We start from the raw sequence: 18,550 nt of genomic DNA on the forward strand, positions 1-18,550 counted from the left end.
GACTTTTCAGGATTGATGACACACTTCAGGTGAAGATCACCGACAACGCCCTCTCCAGAGACTTGTTCCCCATGGACTACCACTGTCTGGGGGACAACGAAAACAGGCCGGTTCGGTGGATGGCTCTTGAAAGTCTGGTTAATAATGAGTTCTCCAGTGCCAGTGACGTGGTAAGTGCTGCATGGAACAGGGTGGAGAAGTAGCCTTCGGTTTTAAAATTCGTACGCTTTGTTTTCTCTTCACGCTAGTAACTCCCCTGAAGTGCGTCACGCAGAAGGTAAGTGTAGTGGAGACGCGCCGGTGCTGTGAGTCATCTCACTCGACCCTCAGCACAGCCTTAGGCAGGGCACTGTGACGCCAGCACTGGTGTCCCGGTTTTGAAAGTGAGGGTGTCGAGGCTCAGAGAGATTGCAGACACCGATTCTTTTTCTTATTTAAGTCTCACAGTGACCAAGTGGTTGCCAGATAACGGAATTGTGTTTTCTTTTTCCTCAAATGGTCTCTCCCAAGTATGGTGGCCTATGTGATAGTTAAGTTCCCACGTGTCCCTCTCCTGTGTTTGTCGGTTCCTGGGTAGTTCTGCCACTCAACCGGATCATACAGTTGGAGCCTTTAAACTTAGTGATGTGTAATTTCAGAAGCAGCATCTACTTGTGGGTATTTTACAGCTGTTTTGAATGTCTGCCACTTGACCTTTTAGTCTGATTTGGCAGATTAAGCTTGATTTAATGTACTCCTCTGTCTCTCGCCTGCTACATTTTATTGTTATAGCTGGAGCGTTAGAGATTTAGCTTCTGTATGTGAGGCTCCCCTGTGTGGTCACTCGGTGGTGATCTGTGCAGCATGTGAACACGTAACGGAGTTGTCGGCTTCAGTTCCTACTGTAAGAATTGAGCTTACTGTGTCATTATATCTCGTCTAAATATAGTTAACATAATTTAGGGTTATCTTTTTCTTTGAAGTCTGTGTGCATTAAGGATTACTTTTTAAATAGGGTGTTACTGTACACTAATTAATTAATTACACTAATTAGCCTCCAACTCTTTCCCTCAGTGTATTCAGTTCCCATGGCTGCTGCAGCAGATTTTTACAGCCTTGGTGGCTAAAGCTGAAGTCAGACATGTATTCTCGCACAGTTCCATTCTGGAGGCCACGTGTGTGGGATCAGGCTTGGCTGGGCCCTGCTGCCTCCAGAGGCCCTTGGAGAGAAAGCATCCTTTGCCGCGCTCAGCTTCTGACTCGGTGGCACTCCTTAGCTGGTGGTTACATCTCTTTCTCTTTTGTGCTCATACCACGTTTTCTTTCATGTATATCTGTGTTTTCAAAACTCTGCTTGCCCCTTTCTTACCAGCATACATGTAATTGCATTTAGAACCCACCTAAATAGTCCAGAACAAGCTCCTCTCTGTGCCCTTAGCTTCGTCACGCCTTTTGCCATGGAAGAGAGTATTTTCAGGTTTCAGGGATTAGGGCATGGACATATTTTTGGGCTTACCATTCAGCTAATTAATGGGAATTATGTAAGATTTCCTTATTGGAAAACATGATATTCTAATTTATAAGTCTTGAAATGTGGATAATTTAATAAAGGATAAAGACCCTCTCATTAATTATAATCTATTCATGAATTTATTTTCCTTTTTTAGACACTAGGTGCTGCTTGATATAGTGCTCTGTTTCTAAGATTTTGTTATTGGAAAGGCAGAGTGACAGAGAGAAAGGGAGAGACAGAGAGATTCCCCAGCTATTGTTCACTCTTGAAATGATTGCAGCAGCCAGGACTGGGTCAGGCCGAAGCTTTATAGGTCTCCCATTCAGGTGGCAGGGGCCCAAGGACTTGGGCCATCATCCACTGCCCTTCCAGGCACATTAGCAGGAAGCTGGATCAGAAGCAGAGCAGCCAGGACTCAAACTGGCACTCCAGTGTGGGATGCCGGTGTTACAAGTGGCACCTTACCCTGCTACACCACAAAGCCAGCCTCAATGTTCTGTTCTTTTTACATACTTATGTCTTGATAAAATATGTTCACTTGGTGTGAATGAACAATTTACTTACATAGGTTTTTTTTTTTTTTTCCCTTTCTGGCCTCTAAAATCAGGTCTTTTATTGTGTACATCTTCAAAAATACTTTGTTTTAACTTAAAATAAACTACATTCTTGTGGGAGAAAGCCTCACCCTTGAGATGGGAGAATAATACACGTGATTATGAGGAGGCAGGTTGTCCACTTCAGAGCAACCATACAGGTGACGCTGGGCAGAAACCGGCTTCTCCCAGCCGGAGGGGCACAGGGCCTGTCAGGCTATGGGCTTGTGGGGTAAGGAAGATATACCCAGGCTCTTGAGTTTGAATTCTGAAAGTATTTTTTTTTTCTTCTTCTTGCTTATAAGCATTTCTGGCATTCTTTTAGCTGACACAAGAAATTATACTTATGGGGGACTGTGTGATGGTTCAGCACATTTGTACTTATCTGTCTCCTTGAACGTTTGATCAAAGTATGTTTAGTTAAAGATTGCTTTATAACATATGGATTGAAGTTGAGGGGTTGAAAACTACATTTAGTATTCCGTGTACTTTGAGGTATAAATGTAACATCCAACAAAATGGCATTGCTTTCTTGGAGGGAACATTTTCTTTCTCCTTTTCTTTTTTTAAAAAAGAGTTATTTTATTTATTTGAAAGACAGAGTTAAAGTGAGAGAGAAAGAAATCTTCCATGTTTTGGTTCACTCCCCAAATGGCTGCAACTGCCAGGGGTGGAGTAGACTGAAGCCAGGAGCTTCTTCTGGGTCTTCCCCAGGGATGCAGGGGCCCAAGGACTTGAGCCATATTCCAGTGCTTTCCCAGGCACATTAGCAGGGAGCTGGGTCGAAAGAAGAGCAGCTAGGACTCGAGCCAGCACACACACTGGATGCCAGCATTGCAGGTGGTGGCTATACACAGCACCGGACCCTTTTTCTCTCCTTTAAAAGCCCCTTAATATTTTTGTATTTCTTTGTAGTTAAGAATTCTACATGATTTGTTTCTATCTTAAAAATAATAAATTGCGTCTCTGGATTGTTTTCATAGTTTTTACTGGAAGGATTCAATATTTCATTATGTCAAATTCTTGTAATGTTAATGTTATCTTTTAACTATTGAGCTTAGGAAATATGCACAACTAGATTTGACTAGTTATAAATGTCTTTCTAATACTGTTCCAAGATATGACGTCATCATAGACGTTCTTAAGAATGTCTGGATATTGTTTTTATTCTGTTTTCATCAGATGTGTGCACCACCATAGATTTCTTAATGTGACTTTCTTTTCCATTATTTGAAAATAAATGTCTTGATTTATATCTTCTTTGAATATTACAGTAGCTAGCAGAATTCTACTATTAAGAAACAAATTTCTATAAAAGATTAAATGCAATCAGGATTGCACAGTTAGGAGTTTCTTGTCGGTTTTCTTGTCTTTAAGTGTTACGTTGTATTTAAAGAGCATTTACTTGGGAAAAACAAGTCAAGGAAATGACTTCCATGCTGATCTCATCAGAGTGGCTGTGGCAATGAGGAGACCCTGTAAAGGCGCTTGAACAGTTTTTAGGGCATAGGGCGAATCGGAGTATTTCCCTTTTACCTTCATGTTACTTATTTTGTGTATGTGAATGACTACCGAGGTGGAAAATCTGTAGCAAATTGCTTCATGTTTCTCCTGTTGGCCCAGTGCCACTGAGCAGTCTTGGACAAGAGACCCTCACATTTATACATCATATACCTATGAGACTACTCTGTTTAACTACTGTCGTATCCAAGAGAGTTACCAGAGGGGACTTATTATTTAGAAGGTACAGAAAATTTTCTATTTTCTATTAGATCTTAATTATTAATGTTAGAGTAATGATGAGATTCTCAATAATTATTTGTTTTCTTTATGGCTGTTGATTTTTTTAAAAAGTTTTATTTATTCAAAAGTCAGAGTTACGCAAAGAGAGAAGGAGAGGCAGAGAGAGAGAGAAGTCTTCCATTTGTTGGTTCATTCCCCGATTGGCCACAATGGCTGGAGATGTGCCGATCTGAAGCCAGGAGCTTCTTGGTGGTCTTCCATGTGGGTGCAGGGGCCCCAGTACTTGGACCATCTTCTTCTGCTTTCCCAGGCCATAGCAGAGAGCTGGATCGGAAGTGGAGCAGCCGGGACTTGAACTGATGCCCATATGTGATGCTGGCACTGCTGGCAGCAGCTTTACTTGCTACACCACAGTGCCGGACCCTGCCTGTAGATTTTAAACATTAAAAATTTTAGAACTGTTATTTAAGTATTAAGTTTATATTAAGAGGTGTTAGTACTAAAGACAATTTTAATAAACATCTAGAGGATTACTTCAGACTTTAGGAAAAAAAGACAGATTTAGTAGTATTAACTTCAAGATCATGTTAAGCAGATATTGTTGGGGAGGGCAGCAGGCTCAGCCACTGTGCAGGATGTCCACATTCCATGGTGGAGGGCCTTTTGAAGCCTGTCTTCCCTGCTTCCAGCCCAGCTTCCTGCCAGTGCATCCTGGCAGGCAACAGGTAATGTATTCATGTGCTTGAGTCCCTTCACCCGTGTGGGAGACCCAAATGGAGTTCTAAGCCTCTGATCCAGCCCTCACTATTGCAGGCATTTGGAGGGTGAGCCATAGCTGAAAGATTTTTCTCTTTATCTGTCCATTTCTCTGTCACTCTACCTTTCAAAGAAATATAAATAAATAAACATTAAAACCAAACTACTTTTTTTTTTAAAGATTTATTTTATTTATTTGAAAGAGTTACAGAGAGAGAGAGGAGTGTTCCATCTGCTGGTTCACTCCCCAGATGGCCACAATGGCTGGAGCTATGCCCAACTGAAGCCAGGAGCCAGGAACTTCTTCCAGGTCTCCCACGTAGGTGCAGGGCCCAAGGACTTGGGCCATCTTCTACTGCTTTCCCAGGCCATAGCAGATAGCTGGATCAGAAGAGGAGCAGCCGGGACTAGAACCATCTCCCATATGGGATGCCGGCACTTCAGGCCAGGGCTTTAACCCGCTGTGCCACAGTGCCAGCCCCCAAACTTCTTTTTTAAAAAGACATAGTCTAATTTTAGTTAGTAATGTTCTTTTTTTTTTTTTTATAGCTTCACAATTTAATTAACATACAGTTTTAAATATTGTAGAAGTTTTCTATTGTAAGTAATTTTTTCTTTTTTTTTTAACTTTTATTTAATGAATATAAATTTCCAAAGTACAGCTTATGGATTACAGTGGCTTCCCCCCCCATAACTTCCCTCCCACCCGCAACCCTCCCCTTTCCTGCTCCCTCTCCCCTTCCATTCACATCAAGATTCATTTTCAATTTTCTTTATATACAGAAGATCAGTTTAGTATATATTAAGTAAAGATTTCAACAGTTTGCCCTCACATAGCAACACAAAGTGAAAAAATACTGTTGGAGTACTAGTTATAGCATTAAATAACACTGTACAGCACATAAAGACAGAGATCCTACATGATATATTTTTAAAAAATTAATTAATTTTCTATGCAATTTCCAATTTAACGTTAGTAATGTTCTTTTAATTATTCTAATATTTCTTTGGAATGAGGTATACATGGAGCTACTGCAGGAATAGTTAATGTAGTTTCAAGAAGTGAGCAGTTGCTGTCTTGTGGCCCTGGATATGTTTTCTCTCTTGTCTGTCCCTTGAGCTATTTTACTCATGGGGTCTTAGGAACATTCCTGTCCTTTCTGTTCCTTTAGAGCTTTGTCTTTATCATTCTAGTTAATATTCCCCTTCCATGGCCCTCGTGTTCTGGCCGAGCAAAGTCTGGTACAGTGGAGAAAAGCGCCCTCAATAACAGATCGGGGGTGGGTGGGTGGGGGGGCGGGGCAGGAGACACCCAGTGTTGGCTTCTCTTTCCTGATCACAGGTCCTTGGACAGGTTCATAGCAGAAGTGGTCATTTCTCAGCCATGTGTGACACTGTGGGCTTAAAGCTTGCTGATTTTGAGGTTGGGATAGTGTCATCACCCCTTCAGGCTGCTGTGATAAACTACCATGAGTTGACAGGTGGAGCAGCAAGCATTCGTTCTCACGTTTCTCGAGTCTTACCAGTCCAAGATTAAGGCATCAGCAGACTTCGTGTCTAATGAGGGTCTCCCCCTTCATTCGTAAACGGTGATCTCTGCGTCTCCCACGGTGTGAGGAGTCCGAGAGCTTTCTGATGGTTTCTGTCTCAGGGGCACAAATCCTACCAATGATGGTACCACCCTCCTGACCTAATCACTTCCAAAGGTCCCAACTCCTAATACCATTGCATTGGGTTTAGGATTTGAGCATAGGTATATGGGGGCGGGGGAGGCACACAAACCTTCAGTCCATCACATCCCACCACCGGCCTCCCTGAATTCATCTCACAAGCAAAATACATTCATTCCAACCCAACGGCCCTACATGTCTAAATTTACTCTGGCTTCACTTTAGAGTCAAAAATCTAAAGTCTTCTCTAGTGATCCTCTGTGATCAGGGTGAGCCTCGAGGTACGGTTTCTCCTGAGGTAACTTCCCCTCCAGCCCTGAGCCTGTGAAACTGCACAAGTTATGTGCTTCCAAATACAGGTGTAGAATGGATACCTGACAGACATGCCCATCCCCGAAGGGAGAGATTGGAAAGAAGACAGGGCAGACAGTGTTAAATCTCAGGTACTTCTCCTTGGCTCAGTACTCTGCCTTCTGGGCCCATTAGGGTGACAGTGTCACCTCCCACAGCTGGGCAGAAAGGCACGTTGGTCCCACCCCAAGATACCAGTTTATATCTAAAAGACAAAAATAAATTTAAATTAATGTAACTCTTTGACAAGCCACATCCATATACATTTTTGGTAAAAAAAATTATGTCCTAAAAAGCTAAAAAATAACACAAGTTAGGGGGAAAGAAGTGAGACGAATAGAACACTCTTCTCTAAAGTGTTCTGTAAGTGGACATGGCCACAGTCCTCCATGAAACCCTGGGAAAAACAACAACTTGACCTTCTTACTGCCCCTCCCCAACTGCGTCAAACAGAAGGAAATTATAGAATAAGCCTCTCTACCCTTTGAATGGTTTACTTATCAGAAGACTTGAGAGAGCAAGTTTTCCACAAATCATCCTCGTGCCATTTGGTCTTGATTCTTTTTTAAGAGTTGGTTGCCAGCACGCAGTTTATCACTTTCGCTGGATTTTAAGGAAGTGCAACTGCAGCGTACCCTTTGGCTTGATTGTTCTTCATTTCATGGTGCTTTTTAGTGTTTTTGTGATATGTAATGTGAGAACCTTAGGTGACTTGTTAGTGGTAATAATGTGGACATAAATGTGAGAGAAGTAATTTTAATTATCTATTATAAAGTATGTAATACAATATGTTATAATTAATTATAAATATATAATGTATGCTATAATTCCTATTTAATTAACCCTTCCCACAGTTCTGTGATCAGTGCACAAGAACAGGCCTGTGTCATCTCGAAAGAAGGGAGGGCAATGCCCTGCCAGCCCGTTTCACATCTTTGGGCCCTGTCCATCTGTGTAATAAACTGCTTCTCTGTGGAAATTGGACACTGCTCCAAAATCCAGCATTATGTTTACTAATCATTATCGGTGTTAGGACTTACACAGAGTGAGGTCTTAAGATAGACCTGCGGGGCCAGCACTGTGGCGCTGCAGGTTAAAGACCTGGCCGTTGCACTGGCATCCTGCACCCATGTAGGAGACCTGGAAAATGCTCTTGACTTTGGATTGGCTCACCTAAAAGTGAATGCACTATGCTTAGGTTTTTTTTTTCTTTCTTTCTTTCTTTCTTTTTTTTTTTTTTTTTTTTTTTACAGGCAGAGTGGATAGTGAGAGAGAGAGACAGAGAGAAAGGTCTTCCTTTTTGCCATTGGTTCACCCTCCAATGGCCGCTGCGGCCAGCGCATCTCGCTGATCCGAATATGCTTAGGTTTTGTAAGCAGGTGTATTTGACTTGTGTTTGGTTGGACATGCCCCCCCCCCCTCCGTTTTTTCTCTTTGATTCATTAAAAAATGTATTTGTAGGAAAGTTTCCTCTTTCTGTAAAGTCAAGTCACCAGTGGTTCCCCAAGGTTTGTTGTGAAAATTAAATGCAGTAAAGGGTTCAGAATGCCTGGACTTAGAGCCACTCATAAACAGGGTACCGTGGCACGCCGGCGGCTCCCCACCCAGCCCCGGTTGCTCTGACCTCAGGGTCGCACGTGACCGTGCAGTAGTCACCTCCCCCTGGCAGCAGCTCTTACAGACACACTGCCTGCCCTCTGGGAGCCGCAGTACACCCAGGGCTGGGCCGCGGAGGGGAGCCCTGACCAGAGCTCACCGTGGCTGCCACTAGCAGCGGTCCCCAGGCTGCTTCCTGATAAATCTGATTATTACTTAGGCAAGGTGGGCAGCTGTTTTCCTGGATACTTTAATAGGTTAATATAAATTTAGTAAAAATTCCCACTGTCTTACCTTTTACATAATTTTCATGTCACACTTGCTCAGGATGCTCTTTGCCAAACTTAGGCTAAAGTTATGTTCATTTTCTACTTCTCAACTCTACAGGTTGGCCATAATATTTAAACTTACAAACTTTCATATTAGGAAAGTCTTAGATGTAATTCATGGTTTGGGGTGCTACAGCTTGTAGTCAGTAGTAAAAAAGAAAAAAAAAAACTCTTGTAATATCTCTAATACTTAGAAGATGCATTTCTAATATCCAGGGGAATTCATGAGGTACTGTCTTCCCTCCGAGCAAGAGGAATGAGTGTGGTAAGACTTCCTGTGGTCCTCTGCTTCCCTTAAGAGTCACATGAGCAGCTGTTTTCATCCAGAAGCAGCACCCTGACAGCTGCTGCAACTGTCCCCTGATTGTGCTGCTGCTCCTTTCCTAGTGGGCCTTTGGAGTGACGCTGTGGGAGCTCATGACTCTGGGCCAGACGCCCTACGTGGACATCGACCCCTTTGAGATGGCTGCGTACCTGAAAGATGGTTACCGGATAGCCCAGCCCATCAACTGTCCCGATGAACTGTGAGTGTTCTGAGCCGGAAGGCGCAGTGTCATTCTGATTACTGTTGTGGGATAGAAGAAAAAGAGCAGGTTTCCATATTCATCTGAAGCCTTCCCTTTTGAGACTAAGGGCTCTTTGAACTTGAATTAGGCTCTTGTAGAGAAGCAGAGTCAGGCAGATTTGTGTGTTTCCATGCATTTGACGTTAGGACTTGTTGCACTTCCATTTGTAGAGTGTAAACTAAGCACTGCAGATTAAGCTGAGAGACTGGTGTGCACAGTGAGACACCTGACTGAGTGCCATGTCGCTTACTCTGTGAAGAGCGAGTACCTGACTTTGGATTATAAAGTTGACATGGATGTAGTATTTTTTTTTTTTTTTTTTTTTTGGACAGGCAGAGTGGACAGTGAGAGAGACAGAGAGAAAGGTCTTCCTCTTGCCGTTGGTTCACCCTCCAATGGCGCTGTGGCCAGCACACCGTGCTGATCTGATGGCAGGAGCCAGGTGCTTCTCCTGGTCTCCCATGGGGTGCAGGGCCCAAGCACTTGGGCCATCCTCCACTGCACTCCCTGGCCACAGCAGAGAGCTGGCCTGGAAGAGGGGCAACAGGGACAGAATCCAGCGCCCCGACCGGGACTAGAACCCGGTGTGCCAGCGCCGCAAGGCGGAGGATTAGCCTGTTGAGCCACGGCGCCGGCCAAGTATTTTTTTTTTAAACCAAGCCTTTTTGATCATCTGGCCTTGCCTTAAGGAAGATGTTCTGGGCTGGTGAGTGAGGTGATTGCTTCCATCACATAGTCAATCCCTCCATGTAATGAAAAGTGGTGGGCAGGAGGCTCTTCAGGGGTGCCAGGGTGCACACGATGAGCGTGTTCTCAGTTCCAGAACCCTGGGCTTCTAAACTACGGCACTGATTTGACTCTTTGTCCAGCGTGCTTGGAGCTTAGATAAAATTTCCTCCTCCCCCACACCCCGTCTCTCAGAACTGCAGCTTGACTGTGTCCCAGGTGTTTCCATGAAGTCTCTGTGTTTGCTGAAATATTTTGATTTGCTCTCAGGAAACACTAAAGTTCACACCTATGCAGAGAAGTTATTTTAGCTTTTTTTTAAATCATGGAACTGACAACAGATAGTAAAACTGGACAGTTTTCATATAGCATCCTCTGCATGCCCACATCAGACAGAGGGCGTTAACCAGCAGGCTAGGCAAGTACTGTGTTGTCTGTTACCCACTGATTCCCATCGCTGTCGCTCTGCAGGTTTGCTGTGATGGCCTGTTGCTGGGCCTTAGATCCAGAGGAGAGGCCCAAGTTCCAGCAGCTGGTGCAGTGCCTCACGGAGTTCCACGCAGCCTTGGGAGCCTACGTGTGACTCCTCTCTGAGCCCCACAGCGGGGGCTCGCCGGGATCCCATCACGGACGCGTGATGTAGGATGCAACGCTGGCAGAAGCACCCCCGTCTTCCAGAACACTGTGCCTTTGGAACGCTTTAGAATCTGAACTTTCTAAGACAGACTTAATGTGGAGTATTTTTAGATACGTCTTTTATTAGGTTGAACTGAAAGGGGTTTTGTAAATTTTTTGGCCAAATTTTTTGAAAACATAGTTACTTTGGATTAGTACATTCTTTCAAAATAAACAGTTTTTAAAATTGTTTAGACGCGGATATTTGGAATAGCTATCTTAGTGCCAACTGCTATTTTTTTAACTTGATCAAGGTAATGTAGGTGACTCTCCTTTAAAATGTTTTTTAATACTGTTTTTTATCACTGTTCTTGGAAATGGTTTGTCTTCAAGATGCAATACTTTTCTTAGAGGAAAAACAGAATAAAAAGATGTGTGGTTTGCCTTGTACAAGCAAAGGCACTATTGGAGGGAGAAAGAGAGAAAAACAGGGGGAGGGAAAAACAACAACATTTTTCGTGCTTGTGAGAAACTGCCCTTTCGTGGAGAATCGTTTCTTTTTTGTTCTGTGGTGGGGAAGTGGGAGCTGAGTCCACTGCGTTTTCCCCTTGGCGGAAGTGCGCTTTGCTGTGAGCCAGGGTCGGGGCAGATCAGGAGTAAGACACAGCAATTTTATTTATTTTCACTCTCTGGCGAAGCAGATGACACAGGTCCAGAAAGTGAAATCACGCGTCTCAGCTGAAGAGTCCCTTTATTGCACCTGGAACAGTGCTATGCACAGAGCGGGTGCTGGAGTTGTGGTGTTTGTTTTTTGTTTTGTTTTGTTTTTTTAATGTAAACTGGTACATTTTGTGCTTATCTTCAAGGCTGGCTTAAGTATAACACTTTTTTAAAACACCTGAAAAATTAAAGAATTTGTTTTATATTACGACAGTGTTGAATGGTTGGTTCTGTCTGGGAGGCCTTTGACAGCTTCGTGCCTGATTTCCTGAGCGTTGCACTCAGGCTGCAGAGTCCCGACCTGGCTGCAGTGGGCTTTGTCCAGCTTCCAGGCTCTAACGCAGTGTGGCGTTGTGGTTTCAAGGAAGCGTGGAGAGCCCTAACGCGTTTCTCCAGAGCCAGTGAGGGAGCGCTGGGTGTGTGTGCTCCAGTGTGGATGCCCGAGCACCGCTGAGGGGCCTGCGGTGCTGCCGCCACTCCTGGCCTCACCGGACGACGAGGGACGATGCCAGGCAGCTGGAGGCTCTTCCTGCTTTTAAAGAAGCTTTTTGAATAAAGAACACGTTAGGGAGAAGAGCTCCCACAGTGCGTGTGCTTCCACAGACAGGCTGAGAGCAGGATTCTCTGAGTAGCGTGTATTAACGCTGCTCCTTTGGTTGTATGAGCTGCTCAGTCTCCGGGATCCAAAGGAGGATATGAAACCTCCTTTGACCGTTTGTAGGTTAGAGATGTTTCTGTTCGCAACCTGCATTCTTAGGAGGCATCCAGTCAGCAGATACTTTCAGGGCGTCCTTTTCTGTGGTCAGGTGAGTGCCTTGTTTAGGTAGCACAGCTCAGTGTATAAGATCTGGAAAGCGAAAGAACGGTTAGAGATGTCCATGCCGGTCCTCCTGCAGTGGCAGTGGCTTTGTTGAGGATTGCAAACATTACTGGACAGATTTCGCAGGTGACAGCCTTTCTAGAAAAGGAGCAGCTTCCCCGAGCGCCAGTGTGACAGTAAAAGCTGGCTCTAGTGACAGCGGCCCTTTGGGTTCTGTCCTTTCTCAGACACTCCTGTTGGGAGCACCGCCTGTGTGGACACAAGCAGGATTGCGCCGGTCACCCAGTGTGTGCCTTACGCCTGGCGCTCAGGAAACGGGGCAGACCAGGCAGAGCCCGTTCCTCCCAGCCTAGGTCAGCTTTGAGGGAGGAGAAGCAGATAATGAAAGGCAGGTTTTGGTAAGTGCGATGACAGAAACAACAGGTGGTTTTAGAGTTACGCTTCAGATGTCAGGTCCAGCCGGGCTTCTCTGAGCAGTGACGTTTGAGTTGAGATCTGAATGACAAGAAGAAACTAGCCGTGATCAGATCTGGGCAGAAGAGACGACGGCAGAAATGATGGGGCCTCCCCCCGCAGCCCTCCCCACCACCCCCAGCTGCTGCTGGCAAGAAGGAAGGGGAGGCCGTGTGGCTGGAAGGCAGTTGGGCCGGGGAGCGGTACCACACGAGGGGCGGGAGAAGCAGGAAGCCTTGGCACACATTTCTACCCGATGCTAGTATGGTGGGGATTCATTCAGAGGTTTTTCTTTTTCTTTTCTTTTCTTTTCTTTTTAATTTATTTCCCAGGTAGAGTCATAGAGAGAGAGACAGAGACAGAGAGAAAAGTCTTCCTTTGGTTCACCCCCCAAATGGCTGCCACAGCCGGCACTGTGCCGATCCAAGGCCATGAACCAGGTGCTTCCTCCTGGTTTCCCTTGTGGGTACAGGGGCCCACACTCTTGGGCCATCCTCCACTGCCTTCCCGGGCCACAGCAGAGAGCTGGACTGGAAGAGGAGCAACTGGGACTAGAACCGGTACCCATATGGGATGCCGGCACCGCAGGCGGAGGATTAACCAAGTTAGCCTTGGTGCTGGCCCCTTCAGGGATTTTTCAAATAAGGAGTGACATGATCTGAAGGTTGGGTGGTAGAAAGGCAAGGGGGCAGAAGTAAAGAGACTCCGTAAGAAGCTGTTTTGTGGTCCAACAATATTACAATGAAGAGAAGGGGTAGACTGGCGATCAGTCTTGAAGGTACCTGGATCTGGATGTGGGCAGTGAAGGAGGAAAGAGAGTTGTCCGGGGTGGGGGTGGCTGGTTGCCTGGGGGCGTGAGCATCTGGCTGTTGGGTCCAAGTCTGAGATGGGAGAAACAGGAGCCTACCAGGCAGAGGGGATCGGTGGTTTGGTGCAGGCTGGGCTTGAGATGCCAACTGATCACCTGCGTGAGGATTGTGAGTTGTAGACAAGAGTCCACAGCTCAGGGAAGAGAGCTCAGTGAACACGCAAGTGTGCAAGTGTAGCAGAAGCTGTGCCACCGAATGGGTTTGCCTAGGGAGAGTGGAGAGAGAGGGCCTAGGACCGAGTCCTGAGCGCTCCATCACGTCGAGTTTCGTGAGCAAAGCAGATCGGAGAAGAAACCGCTGCAGCTGTGAAAGCAACATCAGGAAAGTGAGGTGTGTGGACCCCAGGGAAGAAAGTGTTTGCAATGGAGAGCAAATCCTCGCAGTGGCAGCGTGGGTCCTGCGTGGCCTGTGCCAGTGAAGAGCCTAGCTGAGCAGGGAACGGAGCAGTTTCTGGAGCAGATCCCAGGGCGGGGGCTGCTGCCTTCCAGCTACAGGTGCGGCACCGGCAGATCTCACAGGCCGCTGGGGACGACCTCTTTGCTGCCGTTTCACTCACTGCACGAAAGCCACTCGCCTCTGGCCCTGGGCCCTTTGGCAGTGCTGAAGGCTGTGTTTTTACTGGGGGAGGAAATTGGGACACAAAACTTGAGCTGTCCCCGCGTGTGGAAGTCTGCCTCTGCGGAGTCGACTCCCTGGCAGCCTCCTGCCTTGCCCAGCGGCTGCCTCTGCCACACTGCCTGGCCCCCGCCTGCAGCCCCAGAGCCTCCGCCAGCGGTCAGAGCTCCAGGCAGCGGAGTCGCCCCCTCTCCAGCCCCACCTGCCGCCCTCCCTCTCTCCCTGCCTCTAAGCCCTTCCCTTTGCGCATGCTGTTCCTGCTCTGCGACAAACCCCGCCCCCTCCTCCAGGCTCCTGTGGCTCCCCAGCGTAGTCCCCTGAGTGTGTGTGAGTTCCCTGAGGAGAGGAACTTGGGTTTTACTCAGGTCTGAAACTCCATTACTTAAGTAGTGCTTGACACATGGTTGAATATTTAAAGAATGTGTAAGTAAAAATACCTACATTTGTGCAAGGTAACAATTGGAGCGACTTTAAAAACCTTCTAACTCCTTAAAGCCAGCAGCTCATAGTTCACATACTGTGTTCTCATAGCAATGTGATAGGATATTCAGACTGGCCAAGCTAAGTTTTATGTAATAGAAATGAATAAAGTATGCAATTAAAAGAATACAGGTTGGTATGGAGGGTCCTATCCCAGCCCCCACCACCCCACTACAACATTTTAACTTCATTTTTCCTGCATTTTCTTTGGTCACAGCAATCATTAGCCTGGTTACAAATGACTTTGCATACCAGGTCCGCTTTGTTTGGAGTGACAGGTTAAATCCATTGACTTCAGCGGGAGGTTATTTTCCTAGTGTCTCCCATGTCCCTCTCCCCGTCCCCTCCCAGGGAGAGGTGACTTAATCTCGGGCTAGAAAATAAAAAAATGGAACACTTTGCCTATTTTTTAAAAAGATTTATTTTATTTATTTGAAAGAGTTACAGAGAGAGGTAGAGACAGAGAGGTCTTCCATCCTCTGGTTCACTCCCCAGTGGCTGCAACAGCTGGAGCTGCAACCAATCCGAAGCCAGGAGCTTCTTCTGGGTCTCCCATGTGGGTGCAGGGACCCAAGGACTTGGGCCACCTTCTACTGCTATGCCAAGCCACAGCAGAGAGCTGGATCAGAAGTGGAGCAGCTGGGACTAGAACTGGTGCCCATATGGGAAGCCGGAGCTTCAGGCCAGGGCTTTAACCCGCTGTGTCACCGCGCCGGCCCCGCCTATTGTTACAGTTTTGTTTCTGTATTTACTTTTGCCCTAAATATTTCAGGATAAGATTGGAGCTAACTCTGAGACGTGACCTTCCTGCCTCGGAGTATTGACTACATGTTTCCCTAAGTGGGAGATGAGTCCTAACCTTTCAAAGGTCAGATGCCCTTGTTATACTGTTAAAAACTTAAAGAATAGGAATTGGTGATCCTCAAAATTATTCTTCTTAGGGCACATGTGAGGTTCTTCATATTGGTTTATCCCTGTTTCCAAGTTAAACCATTGGTGCCTGCGGTGTGGTGTGGGGTGAGGCCACTGCTGCTTGCAACATCCGCGTCCCATAGTGGAGCTCCAGTTCAAGTCCACGCTGCTCGGCTTCCAATCCAGCTTCCTGCTGACGCACCTGGAAAGGCACAGGAAGATGGTCCAAGTGCTTGGGCCCCTGCCACATATGTGGGAGACACCGGTGGAGTTCCCGGCTCCTGACTTCATCCTGGCCATTGCTGCCACATAGGGGAGTGAACCAACATGGATGATCAAGCCTGTTTTTCTCTCCCCCCACACCTTCCACTCCCTCCTACCATCCCTCCCTCCCTCCCTCTGTCTCATTCTGCCTTTCACGTAAATCTTTTTTAAAAAAACCTAAAGCGGGCTGGCGCCGTGGCTCAACAGGCTAATCCTACGCCTTGTGGCGCTGGCACACCGGGTTCTAGTCCCAGTCGGGGCGCCGGATTCTGTCCCGGTTGCCCCTCTTCCAGGCCAGCTCTCTGCTGTGGCCAGGGAGTGCAGTGGAGGATGGCCCAAGTCCTTGGGCCCTGCACCCCATGGGAGACCAGGAGAAGCACCTGGCTCCTGCCTTGGGATCAGCGCGGTGCACTGGCTGCAGCGGCCATTAGAGGGTGAACCAACAGCAAAGGAAGACCTTTCTCTCTGTCTCTCTCACTGTCCACTCTGCCTGTCAAAAAAAAAAAAAAAAAACCTAAAGCATTTTTTAGTCATTGTCTCTAGAGAGGTGAGGGCTCCTGTGAGGATATATTGAAACTGGGAAAACACATATTGGTAGAAAATGGTTACCTGTAAGAAAATAAATTAACTGTGTGATACCTGCAGGTTACATTCGTAATCAACTTTTTTACATCTTTCTAACTCCACTGTTTTGCCTTTTGCCTTCTTGACTCCAAGAATAAACGTGGGTTGGTGTTACATAGGCTTGCATCAGTAGAGGTAGCCTTTGGCTGCCTCAACCCAGTACATCTCTCTGTATCCACACGGGATTGGTTCAGAGACCACGTTGGGTAACGAGATTTTCAGATGCTTAAGTCCCTTAGCTAAAATGGTGTAGTGTTTGCATAGAACTTACAGACATCCTCCTCTGTATTTTTTTGAGATTTTATTTATTTGAGAGAGAGAGAGGTCTTCCATCCACTGGTTTACTCTCCAGTTGGCCTCGATGGCTGGAGCTGCACCAATCTGAAGCCAGGAGCTTCTTCTGGGTCTCCCATGCGGGTGCAGGGGCCCAAGCACTTGGGCCATCTTCTACTGCTTTCCCAGGCCGTAGCAGAGAGCTGGATCGAAAGAGGAGCAGCTGGGACTCAAACCGGCGCCCATATGTGATGCCAGCGCTGCAGGTGGCAGCTTTACCTGCTATGCCACAGTGCCGGCCCCTAGACTCACTTTGTTTCTTCGAATCTGTTCTGTCTGCACTTGGTTGAACCCATCAGTACAGGCCCCACAGGCATGGAGGGCTTACCGTGTGGGTTACTTTTCTCTGTCAAATCAAAAGAACCAGGGCTGACAGGGAGACCCCAGCCCTCCATCACCATCCCCTCCTGGGCGCTGCTCTACATCTCACGTGCTGTGGTTCTGAGGGACCGCAGGGCTAGAGCTGCTGCTGGGTGGGAAGGTGGGGAAATGGCCAAAGGCGTGAGTTGTTTGAGTCCTTTCTCTTGGGGCTGAGGGCTTCCTCTAATTTACAGCCACCAGCTTCTTCCGGGCCCCAGCTGTCACACGTGGGCACTCCAAGCTATAGGTATCCCAGCAAAGTAGGCTTTGTTGGTTGTTTAAAGTTATAATTGGTTTTATTGAGTTACATTGGTTTTATTTATATGCTGGCTTTATTGAGTTATAGTTCCTATGTCACCCATATAAAGTATAAAATCCAGTGATTCTGGGGGGAACCTTAGAGCTACAGCATCATCACTACAATCTGCTTTATTTTTATTTTATTTATTTATTTATTTATTTATTTATTTTGACAGGCAGAGTGGATATTGAGAGAGACAGAGAGAAAGGTCTTCCTTTTTGCCGTTGGTTCACCCTCCAATGGCCGCTGTGGCCGGCGCACCGCGCTGATCCAAAGGCAGGAGCCAGGTGCTTCTCCTGGTCTCCCATGGGGTGCAGGGCCCAAGGACTTGGGCCATCCTCCACTGCCTTCCCGGGCCACAGCAGAGAGCTGGCCTGGAAGAGGGGCAACCGGGATAGAATCCGGCTCCCCACTACAATCTGCTTTATTACGACTTCTGAAGAGACCCCATATCCATTGACAGTCGCTCCTGGTTCCCCTCCCATCCTCAGTGCTAGCAACTACGTTCTGTCTGTTGATTTATGTCTTCCGAACCTGTCACAGATGCAGTCATTCACGAGGTGGCCTTTTGTGTCTGGCCTCCTTCACTAGGCACAGTACCTTCCAGGTTCCTCCGTGTTGTAGATGTATCGGTACTTTGATCTGTGATGCTTTGGAAAGTGCTCCGTTGTGTGGACGAGTAACATTCACTCATGAACTTCTGAGGAAGGTGAGTTGCTCACATTCTCACCTTGAACCGAACAGGGCACTGGCTATTGGTGGGCAGCTAGCCGTGGCCGGCCCTGTGCGGAAAGGGACTGGTATCTGGCCTCTTCCGCAGCAGCTTCAATGGTTCCAAAGTTCTGTGGGCTGTGAGGGGGGGCAGTGCAGTGATGGTGGGGAGCCCTAGCAGATGTTGGGGGTACCCAGTCAACTTGCTGTTCTAGATCTGGGAGTGCATTACTGGAGGAGAAAGCCTGGGAGGGAAGACTGCCCAAGCTGTCAGCCTCCGAGCATCCCAGAGAACCCTGCTGTTCCATGGTGGTTGCTGTCACTTTGACCGGCAGCCCTACCGTCTCCTCCCAGCCTGAATTCTGCCGCCACGTTACAGAGGCGGGCTTGCACCGATGCTATGCTATGCTATGCTATGCTATGCACCGCTTTGAGCATTCAGTGTCTACCCCTGGGTGCCTTTACTCTCACTTCGTGACCAGCTGCAGCCTTTGGAGATAAGCCAGCTATGTTTCTACATAGAAATCCTTCAACAGTTATCTAAACAGTTATCTAACGATGCATCATAAGAGTTTATTGGATGATACATGCCTCTGTGTAGACAACACTGACATCACCGCGAGGCTTGAAGTCGTGTTCTTTACATGTGCA

At 46.8% G+C, this 18,550-nt stretch overlaps 1 protein-coding gene across 2 annotated transcripts in view; it reads left to right on the plus strand.

Moving 5' to 3' along the window:
* The window catches only part of RYK (receptor like tyrosine kinase), a 101,972-nt gene extending 90,607 nt beyond the window's left edge, over positions 1-11,365 (plus strand). For both annotated transcript variants that reach the window (XM_062214558.1, XM_062214564.1), the window contains exons 13-15: positions 11-170; positions 8,918-9,054; positions 10,294-11,365. In XM_062214558.1, coding sequence (XP_062070542.1) covers positions 11-170; positions 8,918-9,054; positions 10,294-10,405 — 409 coding nt within the window. In that variant the 3' untranslated portion in view covers positions 10,406-11,365. The remainder of the gene's footprint in view (positions 1-10; positions 171-8,917; positions 9,055-10,293) is intronic.
* The last annotated feature ends 7,185 nt before the right edge of the window (positions 11,366-18,550 follow it).

The sequence above is a fragment of the Lepus europaeus genome, chromosome 2, assembly GCF_033115175.1.
Source record: "Lepus europaeus isolate LE1 chromosome 2, mLepTim1.pri, whole genome shotgun sequence".
NCBI lineage: Eukaryota > Metazoa > Chordata > Mammalia > Lagomorpha > Leporidae > Lepus > Lepus europaeus.